This window comes from Perca fluviatilis, chromosome 13 (assembly GCF_010015445.1).
Source record: "Perca fluviatilis chromosome 13, GENO_Pfluv_1.0, whole genome shotgun sequence".
Taxonomy (NCBI): domain Eukaryota; kingdom Metazoa; phylum Chordata; class Actinopteri; order Perciformes; family Percidae; genus Perca; species Perca fluviatilis.
The window spans coordinates 1,691,715-1,716,529 of NC_053124.1; the positions used below are offsets into that span (position 1 = coordinate 1,691,715).

Consider the following 24,815-nt stretch of genomic DNA (forward strand, 5'->3'; position numbering starts at 1 on the left):
AACAACATCCAGTGGTCTAGCTAGATACGTCACAGCTGTGTTTTCTATTGTCCACATAACATGCTGCTAAAAGGAGACCTACCTTGTTCATTGTAGTAAATACCAACTACAAAGTGAGTGCTGCTTTCCACGTTGTCATTTTCCTCTAAGTTTCAGCACGATTTGGTTCAGTTGCATTTGCCAGCGCACCGATTTAACAACATTATTAGCTGTCTCGGACTGCTAACGTTAATTGTCAGCTAGCTAGCCCAGCTAACGTTATGTTTTTGTGACTAGCACTTGGTATTGCTAATGCGAATGCTAATTTGCTTTAAGTGCAGTTTGGTACTTTGCTTGGTCTGTTATTCTCAGTCTAGCCGCATTCTTACACGTTAATGCTATTCTCATATCTGTGTGAAGCGGACTTAAGGATTTGCATAGCAATGCAGTAAAACGTGATTTACAGCTAACGTTAGTGCTAGCCACCTTTAGCTAGCTAGCTACTTCGCTTGGTAAACCAGGATGTGAGCTGGCGACACAACTGCAGTCAAATCTGTCAGTGAGGTTGTTGGACGGAATGCATGTACACACCGGAACGTGTTCGGTTAAAGAGAATATGTGTGATTACCTATTGGGCGAAAGAACAAGACTTGTAGCTTTTTGATAACGTTAGCGGAGCTCTTTGTTTGCTAACACTTTGGTAATAGCAATAGCAGTGTGCACGAGGAGCGTTTGTGAATTTCGTATTTGTCCCAATTTCAGCGTCATAGTTACCTATTATTAAGGCTGATGGGCTAAATCCGATTAAACTTGTGTTTCGCGTTTCTGTTGTGGCTGCTTAATGTAGGCCCAGAGGTCTGTGGAAAGGTTTGCAACATGTAAACAAACAGTCGTGGGCCCTTCTATAAGGAGGGGGGGGCATTATCCAGAACCCCCTCACATCCAAAACAAGGACTTATGTCAAGAGCCTGCTAGAACAGGCAGAAAAGCTCTACATGTTAGGTAATCTCAACATAGAAACTAAGTATAGTGCTACTGAAAATGCTGTGTGCTGTTCAGTTTACAATGAGTTGTTTTGGCAGCAGACAGCAGGCTGTTTTGTGCTTCAACTCCACAGCGTAGGTACGTCGCTCCTACGGCTTCGTGACCCTTTCAGAGTTCTGCGTCGGGGTTGCTTTGCATCGCGGTGCATTTCACCGCCATAACGCGATAAGTCTGAGGTTATTTGCGAGGTGTCTGCCAGCCAGTTTATGTTATGTTAGCAAGCAAACTTTAGCACAACTGCCCACAAAGTACTGTACTGCTTGCTGGCAAAGTGCTAATTTCAAAACGTTACTGACATATAGACACTTTACAAACGGATAACCCCGTCATTGTAACCAAAATATGTCAGTGAACTAGCATGTTGCTACTCCCCACAGTAGGCTGCTTGAAACGCCGACTATCAACACACAGCACCAGTTGACCAATCACAGTCCTTGAAGTCTGTGTCGCCTCGACGCAAAGTTACACATTTTTGGAGGTGCACGTCTAGCTAGAGTGGAGGGCTCGGAGAGGGGTTCGCGGCGACGCAGAGGGGTCTGTCGGGGGTACGCCGTCGATTCGACGCAGAAGCATAAATCAGCCTTTACTGATTTCACTGTAATGCTATCCTAAAGACTAAGACAATTAGAGTGATACGTTGTTTTAGTGGCATACATTCTTAGTGGTATGTCACTCACTATTCACTTTTAGTATGCCGCTGATGTTCCACTGGCATATGGCATTTAGAAACCATACACTTATGTTCAACTGGCACATGCATCCCACTGATATGCCTCTTTTAAATGGCATGTCACTTATGTTCAACTGGCAGATAGTGCTCTTCACCGACATATACTATATCACTATGGTTTTAGTGCCATTTTCTGATTGTTAGTGGTGTGCCACTTTGACAAGCTGATTGTATTTTCTCCTACACGTTTCTGATGCTGGTAGAGATTGTTGATAGTGCAAACCCTGTTAAGGAAGTCAGGGTTCAACAATAAGGTTGCCCGATGGCCCGGGGCAAGTGAAACGCCACGTCGGGCAAGTAAAAATAACAACCCACCGTTCGGGCTAAGGCTGGGCGATATAGAGAAAATCAAATATCACTATATTCTTGACCAAATACCTCAATGTCGATGTTGCGATGATATTGTATGGTTGACTATTGGTGCTTTAACAAAATGTTATTTACACAATGAGATTTTTGATAAATAATCACAAGAAATAATTTAATGACTTAGTGGGTAAAGGTAAATAATAGAACAGCTAGAACAGTCTGGTAAGTTCAGAAAATGACAGTTTACTGTAATGCAGCCTTTAAAACCAAGAAAAGACAACACTTATGCCATATTACAATATCACTATATCCAAAATCTAAGACAATATCTAGTCTCATATCGCGATATCAATATAATATGGATATATTGCCCAGCCCTAGTTCAGGCGTCATCGTATCATAATCATTTGATTTGAATGTACCATTGGCCAATCCAACTACTTTTTACATTTTTGATGCTTTCAACATTTTTGACTGTACCCCCTTACTTCAAGCAAAATCAGAATCGGGCATATTTCTACTAGACCAAGAATGGCACAACATTTGTCAACTTTTTGAGCTTGGTGCTTCAAAATTGCACAAAAAACATGCACAATACCTTAAAGTCTTCCATGGAAAATTTGTGTCAAATTCTACTTCTTGTTCAGCTAATATGATACATCTATATACTGTTTCAAGGCATAATCATGATAAAGTTATACATAAGAATCTAAGAAAAATTGACTCGCAAGTTTTGAAATCAGAAGGAACCATCACAAAACATGCTGGCTAACCTCAGCCCAAACCTAATTCTTTTAGTCTAAATTTATATATATACAGTGTATATGTGTGTGTGTGTGTGTGTGTGTATATATTATATATATATATATATATATATATATATATATATATGTATATGTATATGTATATATATATATATATATATGTATATGTATATGTACAGTGCCCTCCACAATTACTGGCACCCCTGTTTAAGATGGGGTCATGGACTTCTAAAAATTCTCCTTTTTTTTTAAACAACATAGAACTGAAATGCAAAAAAAGAGAAAAATCCAACCTTTTATTTAAGAACATTACTTTGGTGGTAAAAAAAAAAAATCGCATTTAGAAAAAGAAAACTTGAAATCATGTGTCCCACAATTATTGGCACTCCTGATGTTAATACTTTGTACAACCCCCTTTTGCCAACAAGACAGCACTTAATCTCCTTCTATAACATTTCACAAGATTGGAGCACACAGAGAGAGGGATCTTTGACCATTCTTCTTTGCACAATCTTTCTAGATCATCCAGAGTCCTGGGTCCTCTCTCATGCACTCTCCTCTTTAGCTCACCCCACAGGTTTTCGATTGGGTTGAGGTCTGGGGACTGAGATGGCCATGGGAGGACCTTGAGTTTGTGACTGCTGAACCATTTTTGTGTAGATTTTGCCACATGTTTAGGATCATTATCCTGCTGAAAGACCCAGTGACGACCCATCTTCAGCTTTCTGGCAGAGGCCATCAGGTTTTTATTTAAAATGTCTTGGTAGTTCAAAGCATTCATAATGCCATGCACCCTAACAAGGTTCCCAGGGCCTTTGGAAGAGAAACAGCCCCAAAGCCTCACAGATCCTCCACCATACTTCACGGTGGTGAAGGTGCTTTTCGGCATACTCATCTTTTGTTTTACGCCAGACCCACTTAGAGTGTTTGTTGCCAAAAAGCTCAATCTTAGTCTCATCTGACCAAAGCACACAATCCCAGTTGAAGTCCCAGTGCCGCTTAGGAAACTCCAGACGCTTACGTTTGTGAGTGTTAGTGAGAAAAGGCTTTTTCCTTGCATGCCTCCCAAACAGCTTGTTGGCATGTAGAGAGCATCTGATGGTTGTTTTGGAGACTTTGTGACCCCAAGATGCCACTCTTTGATGCAATTCTGTGACAGTGAGCTTAGGACTTTTTTTTACTTCTCTTACCATCCTCCTCACTGTGCGTTGTGGCAAGATAAACTTGGGACCTCTTCCAGCCTTGTTTGTCACTGTTCCAGTTGTTTTAAACTTCTTAATGATTCCTCTGACTGTAGATACGGGCAAGTTAAGGCGAGTGGCTATTATATGATGGTGCCCAAACGGGCAAGTGGGTTGTTTTATGTGCTGGCCCAACGTGGCGTTTTACTTGCCCCTTATTTATTGATGATGACAGAATTGATATTCTTTGGATTTATCTACCTTTGACAGTGTATTATATATTATCATTATCCATCCAATACACTTCAACAACAGGTTTTACATAGTAACACAATTTCTCTAATTTACATTTTGTAGTTTTGTACTGCTTTTCACTGCACTCCTAAATCCACGTGTTATCCTGCTGCATGAACATCACAGCTTACCCAAACTTAGTTTCCTTTAGGGCTGCAGCTATCGATTATTTTAGTAATTGAATATTCTACCGATTATTCCATCGATTAATCGAGTAATCGGATAAGAAATACTTGGTAAGAAATATTTAGTAAACAGCAATAGTAAATTGCTTACAGCAGGGCTATTCAACTACACTGTTCTGGGGGGCCACATTTTTAGAAGCCTAATACACAGTGAAGAGCATAGCTATATCTATGGTGAGGAGAAAGAATAAAGAATGCATGATGACGTCATTCACGTGCATATTAAGTAGCCATGCTGGGGGGAGGAGCCGGTTTGTCTCCGGCAGCAGCTAAGTTTCCAAAGATTAGAAGCAAATTAATAAACAGTTAGACTACAAACCGACAACTTTCGTTTTAGCTTGTTGGTAAAACATTGCTATTAGCAGAGTAGCATGCTGTAGGCTAATTGTGTAAACTGAGAGCAGCAGACGTTAGCTACCTTGTGTCGGGTTGGCTCCGTGGAATGGATGAGTACACTGGAGGTTTGTTACAGAGATGTTGTAGCAGCATGTTTGCAGCTTAAAATGATCCCAAACTTTCTGTCGTTTTCTCTCGCCTGTCTCTTCTCTTAGACCCTCGCAATTTTCGTCTTCCTTCATTTGTAATCTGGGCCGTCAGTCTTGTGTTTATATACTGTCTGTGCTTGTTCGCAGAAGCGCAAACCTATAGTGCGCTAGTAATAATCCTCCGTGCGGAAACACAGTGAGCCTACAACCTTAATTATATTGATTTAATGAAGCTTCGAGGCAAAGAATTTTGCTTCGAGGATTTTTTGTAATCGAATTATTCGAGTTATTCGAGGAATCGTTTCAGCCCTAGTTTCCTTGTGTTTTGTTCTCTGCTACTCTCCTCCTTTAGTGGACCGCAGTCTGAAGCGCCGGCAGGTGAAGCCCCTTGCTGCCTCTCTCTTAGATGCCTTGGATTATGACAGCTCAGATGACAGTGACTTTGAAGTGGGAGATGCCTCAGGTGAGCACAGTCGGACTAGCCTTATGTCATTTTACATCCTAAGTAAACAATAACAACAACAAAAAAATTCACAAAGGTAAGATTTGTTGCAGGCCTACTGAAGCTGCCATATGTACAACCCTTACAAACAAAGCTGCACCGATCAAATTGTGGTACCGACCTCTTTACCAAAACTTCACACCCACCCGGGAGCATCAATATAGGGAGCATTGTCATGCAGAAATATAACCGTTTTGTTTATTTTTTTTGTGTTTATTACGATTTTTCTGCATTGAGTACTTTTACTTTTAATACTTTAATTACTTTTTCCTTAGTATACTTACATACTTTTACTGAAAAATTTTTTTGGTGCTATTGAACAAGACCGAACAAACGTGCTTACAGATAACATCAAACAATGACAAGGGAAACAAAACATAGGGGTCATAGTGGTATACAATACAGACAGAAACACCGAAGAATTAAGTAGAATTAGAGAATTATTGAGATTGGGTGGGGAAGATCGTGAAAGAAGATTGAAAAAAAATAGCAATACAGAGGCTCAATTCGTTAAATAAAGAGAAGATAAATAAGGCATATTACTTACTAATAATTATAGTTTTAGTCAATGATAATGACTATCGTAACGTTAAAACTTTTTAATATAATATTTCAATAATAGTAATCAAGTTTCAACATAAGCAATAGCCCGATGGCCCAGGACCAGTAAAACAGCATGTTGGGCAAGTTGATTGGCCAGTTGAGTGATACTGTTTGAGCCAATCAAAGTCACGAGTCAGTTGTTTGCCATTTGGTGCTAACTTCAGGTAACGGCAACAAACGATCGCCAGCACCTACCACAAAGAGTCCTTCAGCTGCCCGTTCTCCGACAAAAGGGGTGGTTCTTTGCAACATTTGCAAAAAGGTTAAAACACTCTTTTTAATTGTGTTGTAATTGTTTTGTGTTGTGATAGGATCAGAGGGCACAGGCAACGGCAGTGATGAGGAAGGGTCCAAAGCGAGCGCTGCAGGCTCAGAGAGCGACTCGGACAACGCTGGTTCTGCAGACGACGGCATAGATGAAGAGGAGGCCAAAGACCTGGCTGCCAATGACAACTTAACGGAAGATGAAGAGAAGACCAAACAGCAGCCTTCCTCAGACAGCTCCACCAAAGACAGCCTCGCCGTCACCCCGCCCAAAGGCCGACGCAAGAGCAAGAAGGCCCCCGAGGCTGAGCCTGAGCCTGCCGCAGGCGCCGACACTGAGTCCAACTCAGCGCCAGGCGCTGGCAGCGCTAACACGGAAGAGTCTCAGGCCGAGCCCAAGAAATGGAATTTCCGCAGGAACCGCCCCCTGCTGGACTTCACCACTATGGAAGAACTGAACGAGATGGACGACTATGACAGCGAGGACGATAACGACTGGAGACCCACAGCGGGGAAGAAGAAAGGCAAAGCAGCCGCTCAAAAAGGAGGAGTGGAGGAAGAGGAGGGCGGCAGTGGCAGCGCTAGTGAGGACGACGATAACGACGATGACGATGAGGACGACGACGACGACGACGACGGATGATGATGATGACGACAATGCCAAGGAGGATGGTGATGACAACAACAGCAGCACCAACAACAACAACAACAACAACAGTAGCAGTGACAGTGACAAAGAAGTGAAGAAGCCCAAGAAGAAGGCAAAGAGCACCAACGCTTTTGATGAAGAGCTGACGAATGACAGCATGTCCCAGGGAAAGGGCAATGAGGTGAGCGCAGTGGTGGAACAAGTATTCAGATATGTAAAAATACTCATCGGGGAAATGTACTTAAAGGTCCCATGGCATGAAAATATCACTTTATGAGGTTTTTTAACATTAAACCGAGCCCTGGGTATCCTGCTCTCCAGTATCTGTCTACGGAACACATTTTTCACATATTGTAATCAAATCATTTTCTTTCACAACTTGTTTGTTTAGCATATCGTTGGCTGTTCTATCGAGATATCAGCCAGAGCACAGGCTGAAACACAACACAAAAGAGCCACAGACTTTCAACGGAGCCCACATTGGAGTTCTAGCTAATATCTCCTTATTACGGCTGCAACCATTAGTCAATTAATCAATTAGTCGATTGACAAAAAAAGTAATGGTCAACAATTTTGATTATCAATTACTTGTATAATGTAAAACATTTTGGATTCCACACCATAGATGGAAAAATTGTGGAAAAAGCTGAGGCGGTTTGCTGACTTGAAATGCAACTGCTTTTCAGTGACGTTTGCTTGTGAGGCTGCGGAGGCACCACAACTGAATAGAACAATGTTCATTCTACAGTGTAAGAAAGGCAGTGAAATTCACAGTGGACACTTCAGTCACATTTTCCACAATATAGTTGAAAAGTGTTAGTGGTTGCTAAATTATAGTCGGCATTGAATGCTTGATCAGATTCTTAGTCTTGTTTACTTATTCTCTGATTATGATAGTGCCTGATTTAAGTCATAATTGTGTGAACAAGCAGCTTACATATTATATTATACAATAAAGATTATTTATACTTTCTCTTTCTTCTTCTTGTGGACCCTACTTTGTGCTAGTAGTCAAACGGCTAAATGCATTCTTCCATGTTATACTAGTTATGTAACCCACTGCCGATGAATGAGGTATTTGGCCTACTTTGTATGGCAATCCATAATACCAAACAACAATATGAGTCACAAAGTCACCATATAATCCATTGAGAGGTTTAGATGGTATCTGAGTGATTCCAGGAGAATTCCTGCCTTTGTTGTAATCGACTTAGCACAGTGTCCATGAGCATTGTACATGGGATTTACTAACTGTCTGTTATCGGATCTGTGGTCCGATCAGAGGGAGGGGGCGTCGATAAGTGGCTTTACGGTGTCTCTGTTTCCTCATCCCCCAGGATGCCTTGCTGGACCGATCCCAAACCTGGAGCACTCAGCACATCCTCATCTGCTGCGTCTGTCTGGGAGACAACAGCGAGGATGCAGATGAGATCATCCAATGTGACAACTGTGGGGTGACCGTGCACGAAGGTAAGCCGCAGAGTTAAGGCTCATTTATGCTTCTGCGGAGGCTCCATGCAAAGCTTTCTCCGTAGCCTACGTAAGTGGCCTGAAGTTTATACTTGTGCGTTTGTGTAATCGTCGATCTCTTTAAGAGAATAGCAGGGCTGGCATGTGTGTGTGTGTGTGCGTGGGGATTGTGTGGTAGAGCGAGTGAGAGAGTGACAGTAATTAGCTTCAGAGTGAGTAGTGACTCTAGAGTCACAGTGAGAGAAACAAAGTGTCTCCCCTGTTCTTTCTGACCACAGTGGGAAATCTGGAGCAGGAGAAGTTAACCCTCTCCTTGATTTCATGTTGTTGATGAAGAAGGAGAACCAGGAAATGAGTCGGGAAATATAGTCTCGCATTGCCAGACCCTCCTCCACAGCGCTGCGGAGGAGAGTCTGGTTTATTGGCATTTCTTTGAACCAATCACAAACGTCTTGGGCGACACTAAGTGCTGAGTGTTTTGGTGGAACGTGTACGTTCAAAAGTAGTTTTAGTCGTAGAAGAGAAAACTCAGATTGGACAGATAGTCTAGCTATCTGTCTGGATTTACCCTGCAGAGATCTGAAGAGCAGTTAACCATAGTCCTCAGAAATCCACCGGAGGTTAGAACGCCAACACAAAGGAAGAGGAAGGGGACACATCCGGCCGAAAAGAGGGACATCCAGGGGAATTTCCGGCGGCACCAGAGCTATCCCGGAAGTGGAACATCATGGATATAGACCAGGGGAAATGCAACGCTACCAAGCCTAACTTTTTTGAGAGTTGCACCTCAGGCTACGGCGTAGGGTCCAGCCTAGGGTCTGTGTCTCCATGTACCTACATACGTACCCACGGCATCGATTTAACGCAGAAGCAGAAATCAGCTTTTAGTCCAATATACAAGTGTGTCGATATGAAGAGCCAATAAAGACTCATGCCTAAAATCAGTCAGGCAACAGGCCAGGTATTTGTCTCGACTACTTCATAAAATGACTGCTTAGAAACAAGATCAATGACTCTGTGAGTCATTTCTTTTGGATTGGTGCTGTCCCAGACATCCATAGTTAAGGCTGACCATGCAAGTTGGATCAATGGGACACCAGTCATTTTCCATTCATTTATTTCCCCTTGTTGTACTGATTTTGAAAGCACCAGACAAATCAAGACCGGCTGAGAAGAGCTGCTCTTTTTGGACAGAAAATATTTATAGCACAATAATTTAGCTCATCTAGATATCTGTGCAGCATGTGCCATTGAACAAAAAGTTTAGTGGTTTTTAATTTGAACAAGAATATTAATTAGAAGTGCTGAAATGATGAATCCATTTGTCTGTTAACAAAAATGTAGTTGATATAAGTTAATTATGGCTGCAACTAACGATTATTTTCATAGTCGATTAATCTGTTAATTTTTTTCTCGATTATTGAATTAGTGGTTTGGTCTCTTAAATATCAGAAAATTGTGAAAAATGTGGATCAGTGTTTCCCAAAAAGCCCAAGATTACGTCCTCAAATGTCTTGTTTTGTCCACAACTCAAAGATATTCAGTTTACTGTCACAGAGGAGAGAAGACACTAGAACATATTCACATTTAAGAAGCTGGAATCAAAGAATTTTTACATTTTGTCTTAAAAAATTACTCAAACCGACTAATCGATTATCAACATAGTTGGCGATTAATTTAAGAGTTCACAACTAATCGATTAATCTTTGCAGCTCTACAGTCTTTTATCAGACAAAATTGCCAGACGTTTACTTATTACAGCCCCTCAAATGTGAAGATTTGCTGCTTTGAACATTTTTGGGTTTTGGTTCAGGGACATGCAGAGGATGTTAGAGCAACATGGGCCTAAATTCATAAAGAAGACAATTTTTCAATCATCACAGCCTTGACCACGCATGTTTTAGATCTGTAGGCCATTGCTCTGTTGCAAGTCGAGAACTGTTTTCCCTGTCTCCACACCTTTGTTCTTGACACATTACAGACCTGGAGGAAGCGCTTTTTGACATCCAGTTCAGACACAAATTACAACAAAGGAGACCTTCTCGCTATGAGATACATCCGGGTTTTCAACTATGAGTATGAAATATATTTTGGCCTCCTCCATTTCTTTCCTTATCTCTCTTTTTGTGAATGTGGCCAGGGCTTTTATGAGATCATTTTTTTGTTCTGTTTGAGAGGAGCGAAACCTGACGCCTCTGCTTATCCATTTTCTTCTCTTTGACATTCTCTAAATGTAGCTTGGTAGTAGGCCTCTGAGTCTGCATGCTCTTGCATCTTTTTCGAGCCATTTTTCCCCCCAGTTGTTTACCCCAGCCACTCTCCAAGATGAATATCTAGGAGCACACCCTACAACAATCCAGTAGAATGTGATGAGGCCGTTCTTTTAAGTTCAGTGGATGGGACACAAGAACTTCACCATATTCCACTCATTCCCACATTACAAGCATGAGGTATCACTGCTAACGATGATAACCAATTTTGCACATTTCGTGCTGCTAAATAGTTCCAGCATAGATAGACCCCACTTGCCAAATAGAGTAAAGCGATTCCTAAAGCGCATCAATATTAAAGCGTGGCATAATAGCGGACCGACTGAATGATAGTCTAAAAATATACATTTATGAAATATACTGCTCTTAACTGAAACCATTCAATGAGTCACTGTCATTTGCAGTTGTACACTTTGCATTAAAAGCGAGCAGTGGAAGTTAATGACTTAGGAAATTTATATTTTAGCCCATGAGAGAGAGGGAGGAACAGAGTGAAAGAGATATTTACACATCATATTCTAGCGTTGTAGAAAATTGATCTTCATGGTAAATTTCTTCATTATCTTCTGCTTACTTTTAAGGAAAAGAGTACAACTGTTAATTTGTGCAAATGATTAGTAGCCTAATCCTTGAATGGTATGATTATGACGGTTTCAATTCAGAGCAGTGGTCAGTTAATGTATATGTTTAGGTTACTTACACATTCAGTCAGTCCGCAATCGTCTTCCTCGCTTTCTTTTGCTTTTTCATTACAGCGGCCGTGTTTCTTTTCTTTTTATACAAATAATGTGTTTCACGTCCACATACTTCCACAAGAAGCTGCTGCTCACTCTGTATAAAGTATGTACAATGCGTATTCTCCATTTTGGCATCAGTAAATCTGTGATCGACCTTGCGGTCTTTTGAGGAAAGCGGAGGACGCGCATCTATCTGAATTAGTTCAGCCTGGCTCTACCTAGTCGCTCCTCCTCAGCCTGGCTTGGCCTTCGTGAAACGCACCAAGCCAGGATGCACAGAGTAGGTCAAGCCTTGCTTTATCATTTATCCTGGATTTATATATTCTGCTTTTGTGAAACAGGCCCCAGGTCTTTTAACCCTTGTGTTGACTTTGGGTCAAATTGACCCTTTTTTTCAAATAACGCTGAAAAATATTTTTTCAAGGTGGACGGGAAGACAACACAAGGGTTAAATGTATCTTGTTTGTTTGGTTGGTTGATATTTTCTTCCTCTGAGACATGTTTAATCTGCCTGAAAAAACACAGATGGGAGACTAAGTGGTTTGCAGTAGAAGCCAGTTCCTATCTTCCTTTCCAACCCATGAATGGTCTGGGGCAGTAAAATATAGAACTTAGTTCTAGCAATAGGTTTTGAGTTCCTGTGTATTTGGATGGATATATCCATAGTGCTAATGGAGGTTTCATTTATGACATATGGTCTAATCCTTAAATTATATATCAAAGTACATCATCTCCCAGGACTTTTGTTCTCATTCCTTAGTTAAGACGTGTCTAGTGGTTAATGGCAAGATCTATATAAAAAAATACATTTCCATTTTCAATATTACTGCAAATTAATTGAAATGTCACCAGTCATGTCAACATGAAGGAATATATCCAAGAATCGCCCCGGTAGTGAAGTGGTTTGTGTACCTTGGAGCTGTGTTGTCAGGGGCAATAGCTCCTGGTAGATTCCATAGACTGTATATAAAGATGGAGGGAACCATTGCCGATTTTAGACCCTTTTTAAATTTCATCTCAGCCCCCCTTTTTATAAGTTAGAGTTAAGTTAGTTAGTGACAGAGGTCAAACAATTACAGGTTCCATCCAGATGTTTTGGTTTAGCTTATACAGTCGATGCATCAACCCCTGGTAGAGTCACCCAAAAGGAAAAAAAAACAGTTGAGAGTAAGAGAAATTCAGGAGGAATATCTTGCATAGGGTAAAATGATGACCTATATTTAAGGAGGATTCTGTTTATTCATTATCACTGTAACCTACAAATTATGTAATAGTGATACAGGGTAACTAATTACTTACTGATGAATGCAGATGGTGGTATGGGCTCTGTTTACTAGAATTCTGTGAAAATAGACATGTCTGTGTTTTCAAAGAAAATCTCTCTTTCTTCGTCAAAATTAGGTTTGGAGTACCTCAAGGCTACATTTTGGGCTCTATTTTATTTTTATTATATTTCGCAATGTATGCTCCCAGTGGACAATAGTACTGTCCATCCATCCATCCATCCATCCATCCATCCATCCATCCATCCATCCATCCATCTTCGTCCGCTTATCCGGGATCGGGTCGCAGGGGCAGCAGCTCCAGCAGGGGACCCCACACTTCCCTTTCCCGAGCCACATTAACCAGCTTCGACTGGGTGATCCAAAGGCGTTCCCAGGCCAGGTTGGAGATATAATCCCTCCACCTAGTCCTGGGTCTTCGCCGAGGCCTTCTCCCAGCTGGTTGTGGAACACCTCCCTAGGGAGGCAACGGCATAGTCTGTAGACTAAATAATTAATGGATCAACTGAAAAATAATTGATAAAATAATCCTGCCCTGCATTAAATAATCTGTATATTGACAGCTTTATTTGAGTACTTGCGAGCTGGATAAATGTGATAGTCCTGATGCTGGAGATAATATAATGTACTCATGACATGTTGACTCATTTTAGAGATCACAAAGTACCTTGTTCAAGGTTAAGACATGGTCAAACAATGAAGGACTTTGAGGCAGAGATGAGAGATGAGCTGTCAGTATCAGGAGCTCACACAAGTCAGTCTTGCTGCTTGACTTCACCGCTTCTTTGTTCTCTTGCTGCACCACTGTCCGGACACCATCACTCCCCCTCAGACGAGAAGAGAGGCTGACATGAAAGGTGTTGCACACAAGACCTGGCTAAGAGATCAAAAGGAGGAACAAGCACAAGTCCACAAAGCAAGCGTCTACACAGAGCACATAGAGGAGTCCTGTTCTTACCAGCCTGCCTTTTGATTATCAGACTCTCGCCAGTCATACAGACAGACATCATTACCATACCAGAAGTTCTTCCTTTGCTTTAATTTGCCTTTGACTGTAAATGCCAAAGATGGCCCTTTTGTCACATGTGTTAAGATTCTGGTTTTCTTTTATTCAGTAGTAGGCCCTTATTTTGTCATCAAAGGGCAATATCACCATCCAGTTGTCATCCTTTTCTCATCCAGTGATGTGAAAGTAATGTTGAATTTTATACTGAAATGTACTGTAAATATAATTTTCAAATTGTCCCTGACTCATAAACGATGGCACCATATTTGTTCAGTTTTAATGCTAACAAAAGGAATTTCTATATTATTGTCAATGTCAACAAATCCCTTGGAAAGACAAAAACTGTCTGTAGCATAGGAGTCACATACTTTTCATAGTCCATTCAGTCACCACTGTGTGGAAACCTCTGCATTAATATGCTTTTCCAATAATTTATTAATATTGTTACCTTAACTGGTCTGTTATTGGGTATGCAGATAGCTATATATAGTCACCTGCCACTACATGCCTTTACAAAGATAATAATGTTCAGTGTTGATTGACACTGTCAGAGACGTATTCACTGAACTGCATGTTTATTATTGTAAACATGTTGTAGCTTACAGTGGTGTTGAACTGGACAGCATTATATTTGTTGTTGAGTTGTTTCTAATATTTTGGCCAACCCATTTACATACATAAGAGCGGCAGAATGTTAGAGAAACCTTTCAATAAACTGCACTCCGGTACAACACCACCACCCACTACAACCTTAATAATAAACACAAAGTATATTATCACCTTTCTGACAGTGTCAACAAAAATTGACAAATTATAATCTTCGTAAAAGTAGAATTCATGGCAGAGCTGTTGTATTGGATTGCATTATATTGTACAGGTGTACCTAATGAAGTGCCAGTGAGTGTAGTGAGGAAATATTTATTCATAATTCAAATTGAAAGTTCAAAGAGAAATTGAAAGTCCAAAGAGAAAACAAAGTGAGATCAAATTAAAAATATTATTATTTTTTTAATTTTCCATTTGGCTTTGGCTTTTGAATTTAATATTTGGCTTTTGAATTTCAATTTAACATTGGCTTTTAATTTTCATTTAATATTTGGCTTTTGAATTTCAATTTAACATTGGCTTTTAATTTTCATTTAATATCTGGCTTTTGAATTTCAATTTAACATTGGATTTTCATTTGGATTTAATATTTGGCTTTTGAATTTCCATTTAAAGGTGCAATATGTAATATTGTATGTAATACTGGCAGCTAGCGGTTAAAATAGTTACTGCACTACCAATTCAAAATACTAGTCGTTTCCCCCGCCCCCTCCTGCCCAGACTCAAAGTTCACGGGGGTTGCCAGGCTGAGACCGCAGCATTCACAACAATGTTGCTAGACGCTTTTCTCACATAGCCAGACATTACTTCACAGCACAGCAGAGTAGCTAACGTTAGATGCTAGTCTCAAATAGCCAGACATTACTCCACAGCACAGCGGAGTCTTTTATATATGTCAATGAGCGGAGTAGCTAACGTTAGATGCTAGCTATATTGACAGTCATAAAAGCCCGTGCTCACGCGGAGCTCTGTAACCAACTGACAGACACACTTTTTCGGCTTAAAATTACAGTATGAACCGCTAAAAACACAACAACCTCACCGTTCTCTCCACACGCCAGTCAGGCACACTTCCTCGGCTTAGAATTACAATACGAAACGCAAAAAATACCACTACCTTGCCGACGGAACACACTTCATTGGCTTAGAATTACGGCAACAATCGCTAAACACACTGCAAACTCACAGTCCTCTCTTCCGACTATTTAAGCCCCTTTCGTGGCTTAAAATAACTCACCGTTGTCGGCTCCAGCCACTGAACTACATCGTGTAAACAGCCGTGGGCTGCTTGCCTGGTCCTCCCGGTAACGTTAGCAGTTAACAGGTTTAGCATGGCGGCGTTAGCCAGGACCAGTCGGGATCACTTTACTGGCTATGTCTCAATTGTTTTTGCGAGTAACCAACTCGGGTACTCTAGCTATATAATTCAATGTGAGTACACAAATGTTGAAATGACATAAAATGCCCGTCCCTAGTGGCTGTGATAAATTAGCCTGAAGCTATGCTTACCTGTTCAGGAGGAAATAAGCCAACTCAGCGTCCTTTTGGGATCTAAGCTGTCTCCATCTTTCAAATACATCTCCAATATTTACCAGGGGGTTGTTACGTCTCTGGTCACGCAACTGTTTTTTTAGGTCGGGTAGAATCTATCTCCGTTGATCCTGTTCGTTTGTGTGCTGCTTTCATGGCTGTACTACCGTTACAGCTGTAGCGCGCTGGGTTTACGTTTTTACAGGTATATCTGGCAACCCGGCCTGGCTGTCAAACTGGGCCGTTGATAACAACACACAGATCAAAACATAAACATAAATTCCGTCACGGAATGTAAATTTCAAAAAGAAAAAATACTGACATTAGCATTGTTGTCAGAAAAGATAGTATTTCAGTTTCATGTTTCCTTAATATCTGATGAGGCATTGGTGTCATTTTTGGATTTATTACAGTACAAATATTACATATTGGACCTTTAACATTGCCTTTTCGTTTGGACTTGACACATGTCAATGTAAATGAGGAGGCGTGGCCCAAAGGCTGGTGGGAGGGTCTGAAACGAAAGGGGTGCAGAGGCACCTTATGAACAGCAGGGGGAGCAGACTGCTGAGGAGCATCTGTCTGCAGCTTTACCACCTTGGCCAGGCTTGGCCTCTTATTTCACATGATAGAAAATGATGATGTAGGCTAAACACAAACGACCTTTCATGCAACAACCGTGAAGTTTTCATGTAGTTTCTATAATTGGGCCCCTTGTTAGTGAGGACTAGATTAGGACTGTATTTAAAGCTGAATCTGGTTCCCAATTTGCCCTAGGTGTGTCTGTTTAAAACACGACTCAGACAACTTCTCTCTTTTGATGTTATATTTAATTAAGCAACAGTAGAAACATGGGTGTGGGTAGCTCTGCTTACATGTGTTTGTGTGTGGTCAGATCTCGAGGACGCACACACACACACAATCTCATCCGGGTAGTCAGTCACCGTCCGAACTGCGACCTCTCCTTTTTCTTTCTCTCACTTTTTTCTCCGGGTGGTGCGCGCGGTTTGAGGTGCGTGTCCGCGCTATTCTCCAACATGTAGCCTACTCACAACAATCACTCCTGATTGACGGCCTTTTGTACAGCCTGTGTAGGCTATTTTTTCAGACTTCCAGCTAACTAACTAAATAGCAGATGGAAATTATAAAAAAGCAATCGATTCTATAATCTAGATCGGGAGTTTGCCGTAGTAGCAGCAGCAAACAACTGGGAACTTTTTACAATTTTCATCTGCTATTCCACCACTAAATTCACTATTGAGACTTTTTTTATGCGATAAATTAACTGTGTAGAGTTTGAATATGGGCAGTTTTACAAACGTGGATGGCCAACTGCACATTTTCTCCGATGTTGTCAGAAGCTTCAGTCTGACGGGACAGCCAGCTGGTGGTGGCTGGGATCGCCTCCCTGCTGGCCGGCCAGTGATGCTCACAGACACCGCTGTTAGCTGGAAGTCTGAAAAAGTACACGGGCTGTACAAAAGCCCGTCAATCAGGAGTGATTGTTGTGAGTAGGCTACATGTTGGAGAATAGCGCGGACCACCCGGAGAAAAAAGTGAAAGAAAGGAAAAAGGAGGTGGCAGTTCGGACGATGACTATCCAGTTGAGATTGTGTGCGTGTGTGTCCTCGAGATCTGACCACACATGTAAGCAGAGCTACCCACACCCATGTTTCTACTGTTGCTTAATTAAATATAACATCAAAAGAGAGAAGTTGTCTGAGTCGTGTTTTAAACCGACACACCTGGGGCGAAGTTGGGTACCAGAATCAGCTTTAAATACAGTCCTAATTTAGTCCTCACTAACACGGGCCCAATTATAGTAACTACATGAAAACTTCACGGTTGTTGCATGAAATGTCGTTTGTGTTTAGCCTACATCATCATTTTCTATCATGTGAAATAAGAGGCCAAGCCTGGCCAAGGTGGTAAAGCTGCAGACAGATGCTCCTCAGCAGTCTGCTCCCCCTGCTGTTCATAAGGCGCCTCTGCACCCTTTTCGTTTCAGACACTCCCACCAGCCTTTGGGCCACACCTCCTCATTTACATTGACATGTGTCAAGTCCAAACAAAAAGGCAATGTTAAATGGAAATTCAAAAGCCAAATATTAAATTCAAAAGCCAAAGCCAAATGAAAAAAAAATAAATAAATAATAATATTTTTAATTTGATCTCGCTTTGTTTTCTCTTTGGACTTTCAATTTCTCTTTGGACTTACAATTTGAATTATGAATAAATATTTCCTCCATAGATGATAAGAAAGAGACTGCTGCCAAGTTGAAATTGTGAGCGATGGATATGCTGTCAAAATTAACAATTTGGAATGTTACAAACTCCAAAACAGACGTTTGTTTAAATGCTTTAAGCAATTATTTAATAAAACCGAAACTAAACTTAATACATGCTCAAAAATATGAATACATTAACACAAAAATAGCTTTCTGAAGTTTTAACATGCTTACAGTTTGTTTTCAGGTGTTGCAGACTGCTTACAGAGCCGTAGCACAGCCAAAGTAGCGCGCTTTTTAATTAATTAAATGTATTGGTTATCTGTCCAATAAAACACAGAAACAGATAATTTGCAAATTGCCAAATATCGGCCCTGATAATCGGCCAAGCTGCTAATTGGTCAATCCCTAATTACCTTTACTTAGTCTTCATGCACACATTATTTTCATATTCTCACTGCTGGATGCAACCACAACTAGTTTTGTTGTTGTTGTTGTTGTTGTTGTAGTGCTTTCTATTAAATCTCAATGCAGTTAAAAGTACTTCTCTTGGTTGAGTCAACTCTACCTTGCCCTTCTTTTTTTTCCTGCCAAGCTCGTCATTTCTGACAAGGATAATCTTTCCTTCAGGGATTATGAAGATATCCTGTAGTCATCACTTTTTGTCAGCTTAGCTCATATTAGCCAGCAACCCGTGGCTTAACGGTCTGAGCTTTGTATCCGAGTTCAAAAGGAACACCGAAGATTTGTGCCATGGTTCAGCCATAAGTCGGTTAAACCAGCATGGTGGTCTTTCACAACCCCCAGTTCCATGGTTCAAAGCCCAATCAGTGAAGATGAAGCCCACAACTATTCCATTAATACCTTTTTATTTAAGAAAATAACAATGGGTGGAGCTATATTGGAGCTAGCAGGACTTACTCCTGTGCCTGCCACATGCTGTGGAGGGAAAATGGAGGCAGTAGTTCTGTTCACATCTTGGGTTGTTACATTTTTAGTAGTTCTTCCGTTTTGAAGGTCAGGACAAATTCCAGCTGTGGCTTAATTTCCCCAGTGGAATAATCAGAAGCTTGATTGGTGTATCTTGCTCTTGAGTTGATCTCAAGAAGAAACCAGTGGCCTGTAAAAACTGAAGATACACCCCACCATCCTCTGAAGAGCAGAGTTCAAAATTAGTGATTCACCGTGACACACAGCAAATGGTCTCGCAATCAGAAAAGGACATGCACCCACCAAACAAAGTGTAGAGCTGAATAAACAAGTCCATCTGCCCCAGTGTTTGCTTTCGATGGGCGTCTGAATCCTCAGTGTGGCACACAGGGACGGGCATGCAGAACATTAAGCCTTCGATTTGTGAGTTTTTCCCATTGCTCAAAAAGCCCGAAGGCTGGTTGACTGAATTAGGAGTTAGAGTGTTATCTCCCCAACGGAGGCAGAGTACTGATTGCTGCCCTCATTGGTAGTGAAGAGCACGTCTGCCTGGTGTAATAGCTGCCATAGAAACCACGTCAGCCAAGTAATTGTTTAGGCAACCTCAGAAAGTTAAGAAGACAACATTAAAATTCTTTCGCTTGGCTTCTTGTTGCTTCTCTGGGGCTACATTTTTTGTCAAATGTTCAATTTGTGGTGCTGCAGTGTCACAGTAGATAGACCGCTTTGGACCAGAGCAGAACAGGTCAGTATTTTACTTTTTGTCTTGGACTTGGTTCCTAGATTGTTAGAATAGCAAACCACATGGTTACATATACTCTACAATACTATCAACAATGTTGACATGGTGTACAAAGGTGTCCACTAATTTGAATACTCCGAAGACAAGACATACAGCATAGCAATGCTAGTATGTCTACGGATGTTGATTGGTTTCAGTCTTGTTCCTACATTTTATTATAGCTGGCCAAGGAAAGCTCTGAGCAGCAAATGACAACAACATTCCTTTTGTACTTTTGGTTAGAAACACAAAGGTGGAAGTCTAGCCACAAATAAAGGATCCAATGGAGACTATTTTTTTTTTCTTATTGCCTTGGCAGTGATGGGCAAAACAAACCTAAGACAGAGCAAGTCCATGCAGTTATATCTTCCCATTCAGGTTTGATGATTGATGGATTATGTCATCTCAGGATGGCTCAATGTTTCTTGAATGTTTGACTTCCGGAAAGAGGAAAACCTGCAGTTGAATAGTTATAGTTTCTGACTGGTAAATAACGTAACATGGGTTTTGTTTCCATTATTTCTAGCTAAAGCACTTTAATGTTTATTATCTGAATTCCAGTTTATTACTACCTACTTATTGTTTAGATGTGGCCATCATTTCTTATCTTAATAACTGTACGTACCATGTTAATTGCTGGGAACTTAGATTTGGAATGAGGCCACATTGCGAAAAAGAAGTCTGATGACGCAAGAAAGATGAGCAGTCAGATGTTTAGAGAGGTTGTAAAGGTTGTTAGCCTTAAGGTTAACATATTTGGAAAGGAGAAGAACGAAGGTGAAGGGTATTATTATTAATTACCCAAATTGTTTGTCGCAATCATCCATCACAGTTTACTACTTCCTTTCGACCCACTTCCTACTTTATTTGGGGCGACTGTGGCTCAGATTGGTAGAGCGGTAGCCTACCAATCGGAAGGTTGGTGGTTCGATCCCTGGAGTCCCATTAGGGCTGGGCGATATGGGGAAAATCAAATAGCACGATATCTTTGACCAAATACCTTGGTATCGATACCGCAATGATATTGTAGTGTTGACTATTGGTGCTTTCACAAAATATTTAAACAATGAGGCCTCAGTTACGCCCCAACAGGCCTAAGCCACTGGGAATTATTTGTTTATGTATTTTGAGATGTTTTTTAAAACTACAGTTTTTTTTACTGCTCTGTTAGAAACTTAGAAAGTCATATTTTCTTAAATAATTTCCAGTTAGCTTTTAGCACTGAGTTATTGAAGGGCCCCTATGGAATCTGTCTTATAGCTTTTTTAAATTCTCAATTTTGCGATTCCGTCCATGATTGTGTTATCACAGAAACTACTGGGCTCTACATTAATGCTGCCATCGGTCTGTACTTGGCCCCAGACGGGCCCTGGTAAAAACAAAGTGAGCCTGTGTTACATGAGATTGAGGAATTTGAAAGACCTGTGTTTACCAGGCAGATAGGGTCTAATGAGTTGCATTATGGGATACGTAGGATCAGGATCAAGGTCAGAATACCTTGCCTCTGCTGCTTTATATTTGGCCGTTCTTTTTTTAAATGTAATCTCTTTTAAGTATATATATATATATATATATATATATAAATTTAAATAGCAGCCTAAATGGAATGATTACAATATTATTTTGAAAAGAATTAAAACATTTTGGAAGTACTAAACCTTACAGAATACATAACAGTAAATATGGGTTATTTTTTTGACACCCCCAAAATGAGGTTATGAGGTTTATAATGGTTTCTTTGCTGTAGCCAGTGAACGCTATGAACAGTCGGCTCATTGGCCTATATTTCCTATGCTTCTTAGAGGGCAGTGACAAACCATGATGCTCACTGTTTTTCCAGGGTGTTACGGCGTGGACGGCGAAAGCGACTCAATCATGAGCTCTGCCTCAGAGAATTCGACAGAGCCTTGGTTCTGTGACGCCTGTAAGAACGGAGTGACTCCCAGCTGTGAGCTGTGCCCCAACCAGGATGGCATCTTCAAAGAGACGGACGCCGGGAGGTGGGATACAGTAACACATTGACCCCGGTGATCAGTTGCCATTTACAGCGAGCCAGCGAGCGGAACGTGTTCAGAAACAAATAATGCCCAATGACCTTAGCTGGTTGAAATGCTGAACGTGATATATGTACAATCTAAATTGGACATATATTCAGTAGTGGAGAGAAAAGGGAAGTTGGATTAAGGAGGGGGGAGAGAGAGAACTGGCAAGAGGAATGAGAGAAGAGGATGAAGGGAGGAGAAGAGATAGAGGAAGAAAAGGAGTGAAAGAAAAGAGTGTGTTATGTGAAGCGTGGAGACTTCAGCCACGTTATCGCTGATAGTGCTCCTCAGCCAGGCTGCACCCGAATTTACTACTTCACTAGAGCATGAAAAACACAGCAAATTAAACTGTGAAGCGGTTGCTTGCTAGAGATGGATATCTTTATATTGGACTTCGGATTCTCTTCCCTAAAGTCCGCATTTGAAATTGTGTCACACCAAACCATAGCTAGAGTCTGGGGCTACATAAATCTATGAATCCATTTCTTTTTGAAGTGTCTGAGCAACTCACTGGAGCCAATTTCATGATATGAAGTTTCTTATTGTCTGCAGTAATTCACCACACTAAATACAAAAATAACCACAACCATAGATTTTAATCAGTTTGATGGTGTTGCTTGAACTAAGTGACCGGAAAATCAATGCAAACAATATTTTCAGGTCATGATTTTCATACTAATATGTTGTGGTTTGTTCTGGTTTTCTTCAACAAACCAGCCAGCCAATCAGCCAATTTGTTTTTCTTGCTCTTCACTTTCAGATGGGTGCATGTGGTGTGTGCACTTTACGTTCCCGGTGTTGCATTTGGAGACATCGATAAACTGCGACCAGTGACGCTCACAGAGATGAATTATTCAAAATACGGGGCCAAGGCAAGTACTCTTTTTACATATTGATGTAGGTTCATAAGTTCATGTTGATTTAGGTTTTTGCATAACCTGAATGTCTATCCGTATATATTGATTATGTATTATTCCTGCGTAGTAATTGTCCACAAGAACGAGAAAATGTAAATTTGCTAAAGGAAAATAATTTGTTTATCTGTTTTTAATTATTGCTTGTAAGGCATATATGTGAGAGTTGAACACATATAAAACAATAGCTGTGACATGAGGTCATAACTAATGGAATAACTGTCCACCATCTTACCTGTGTACTGTTGACAATTGCCACACTGCAGCACCTGTTGCTTTACCAACAGGACCAAACTGACTAGGGAGGCTGGCATCACTTCCCATACGTCAGTATAGAGTAGATGAGACATTTATTTTTTTACATATAGGTTAACTAAAATGGCAAAAAGGTCAGGAAACTACGTAACTTTAAGGCTGATCGAGCAAACGCTGTTTGTCGTGGGTATCGCAGCAATGTTATCCGGTTTCCCTTGTTGAATGACGAATAGATTACTGCCGCCTGCTGGTATGGAGAGTTATTTCCTCTCACGCGGGAGCAGAACATACGTGGTACTTGCCCGACGTGGGGCGACGCCACAGTCGGCCTTCATCGCCGACGTGTGTCAGGGCCTTTAGCGACCAACAGACTAGCTAAATGCTCAACAGCATTGATTTGTTAGCAAAACAGATAATTTATGACCAGAAAACATTGTTATGTCAGCTATGCTAACTTAGCTCAAAGGTAAGGTTTAGTTAATGTTAGGGCTGCACGATTATGGCCAAAATGATTAGTTAGTTTGCCTCTAACGCCAAAATGACGTTAGAGGCAAAATAAACATCGCTGAATGTCACGCTAGTAAACACTAATGGTAAACTAGTGGTAAACATCGTGACCGGCTTATGATGACCGACTGCTACCTGTTGTGGAATTTTCCTCACGTTACTCTGTGCTCTGTGACTGTCTACATCTAGAAACTAAGCTGCGCGGTGCAGGCAGGGAACAGCTCTGATTGGCTCATGGAGACATGTGATCAGACAGTGGTTTATGGAGCGCTAGATTGGCTTTGCAAAAACTGTTCTATGAAGGGAATGACGAATTTTAAATATCACTCGATCACGCAAATTTGACGTGGGAAGCCAAAATCGTGATCGTGATTAAAATTTGATTAATTGTGCAGCCCTAGTTAATGTTACAACAAAGTTATTATTATAACCCTAACGTTGCTAAGCAGCTGATTCCATGCCAATCAAGTGTATACTTAGAACGTGTGAATAAAGAGCAGTGCTTGTCTTCGCTCCTAAATCCTGTTTCATAATGACTCAAGACATATCCAGCCAGCTGTGATACAATCTACACAGAGAGGAATTCCCAGGCGAATCAACCCAACAGTAACACGGAACGCTAACGTTAACCGAGCACACAATCAGCAGAAGGGTCGCATTTAACGTGATGTTTACCACATCTAACATTAGCTTACCCTGCAATCAGTCATCGTATATTAACATCACTTGTTGTCAGCTTACCTCACTCCATTACACAATTTTCCTTTCAGTTAAGCAAATAAAACCTAGTCCGTGTCTTGATCAGGTAAAGTAAAAGTTCCATCCTGGATTGGCAACTCAGAATTCCATGTCCCATCTAAAAACGCTAAATGCAGTTGAGCTCTTGTTTGAAGAATGAGATGAAGTTGAACCAGGTGAAGAGTAAAAGATGCAAACAGATTAACTGTCATTTCACCTTTTGAAATGTCACTTAAAGTGGAAGCGCTGGAGATAGTTGTGTTTGCATTTTAAGTGTCAGTTTTGACAGTAGTTGATATGTCATAAATGTAATAGCTAAAAGTAGTTAAGTAACTGTAAGTAAGTAACACTTTATTTATGTAGCACTTTTAAAAACACGCAGTTACAAAGTGCTTCACACACCTGCGCAATACATATGAAGAAATAAATAAGAATAAACATGAGTTCCAAAAGTACAAATTCAATTTAAAATACAGCATAATGGGGGTGCAGGCCTTTACACGAAGGCTAATGTATAAAAGACGCTTAA

The 24,815-nt window shown here is 40.8% G+C and overlaps 1 protein-coding gene across 1 annotated transcript in view; it reads left to right on the forward strand.

Annotated features, from left to right (window-relative positions):
- The first annotated feature begins 959 nt into the window (after window positions 1–959).
- phf14 (PHD finger protein 14) overlaps window positions 960–24,815 on the forward strand; it is a 131,251-nt gene continuing 107,395 nt past the window's right edge. Inside the window, 7 exon segments of the mRNA XM_039819814.1 lie at window positions 960–981; window positions 5,324–5,434; window positions 6,388–6,976; window positions 6,978–7,170; window positions 8,327–8,459; window positions 21,671–21,830; window positions 22,633–22,744. Of these exon segments, the coding sequence (XP_039675748.1) occupies window positions 975–981; window positions 5,324–5,434; window positions 6,388–6,976; window positions 6,978–7,170; window positions 8,327–8,459; window positions 21,671–21,830; window positions 22,633–22,744 (1,305 nt within the window). The 5' untranslated portion in view covers window positions 960–974.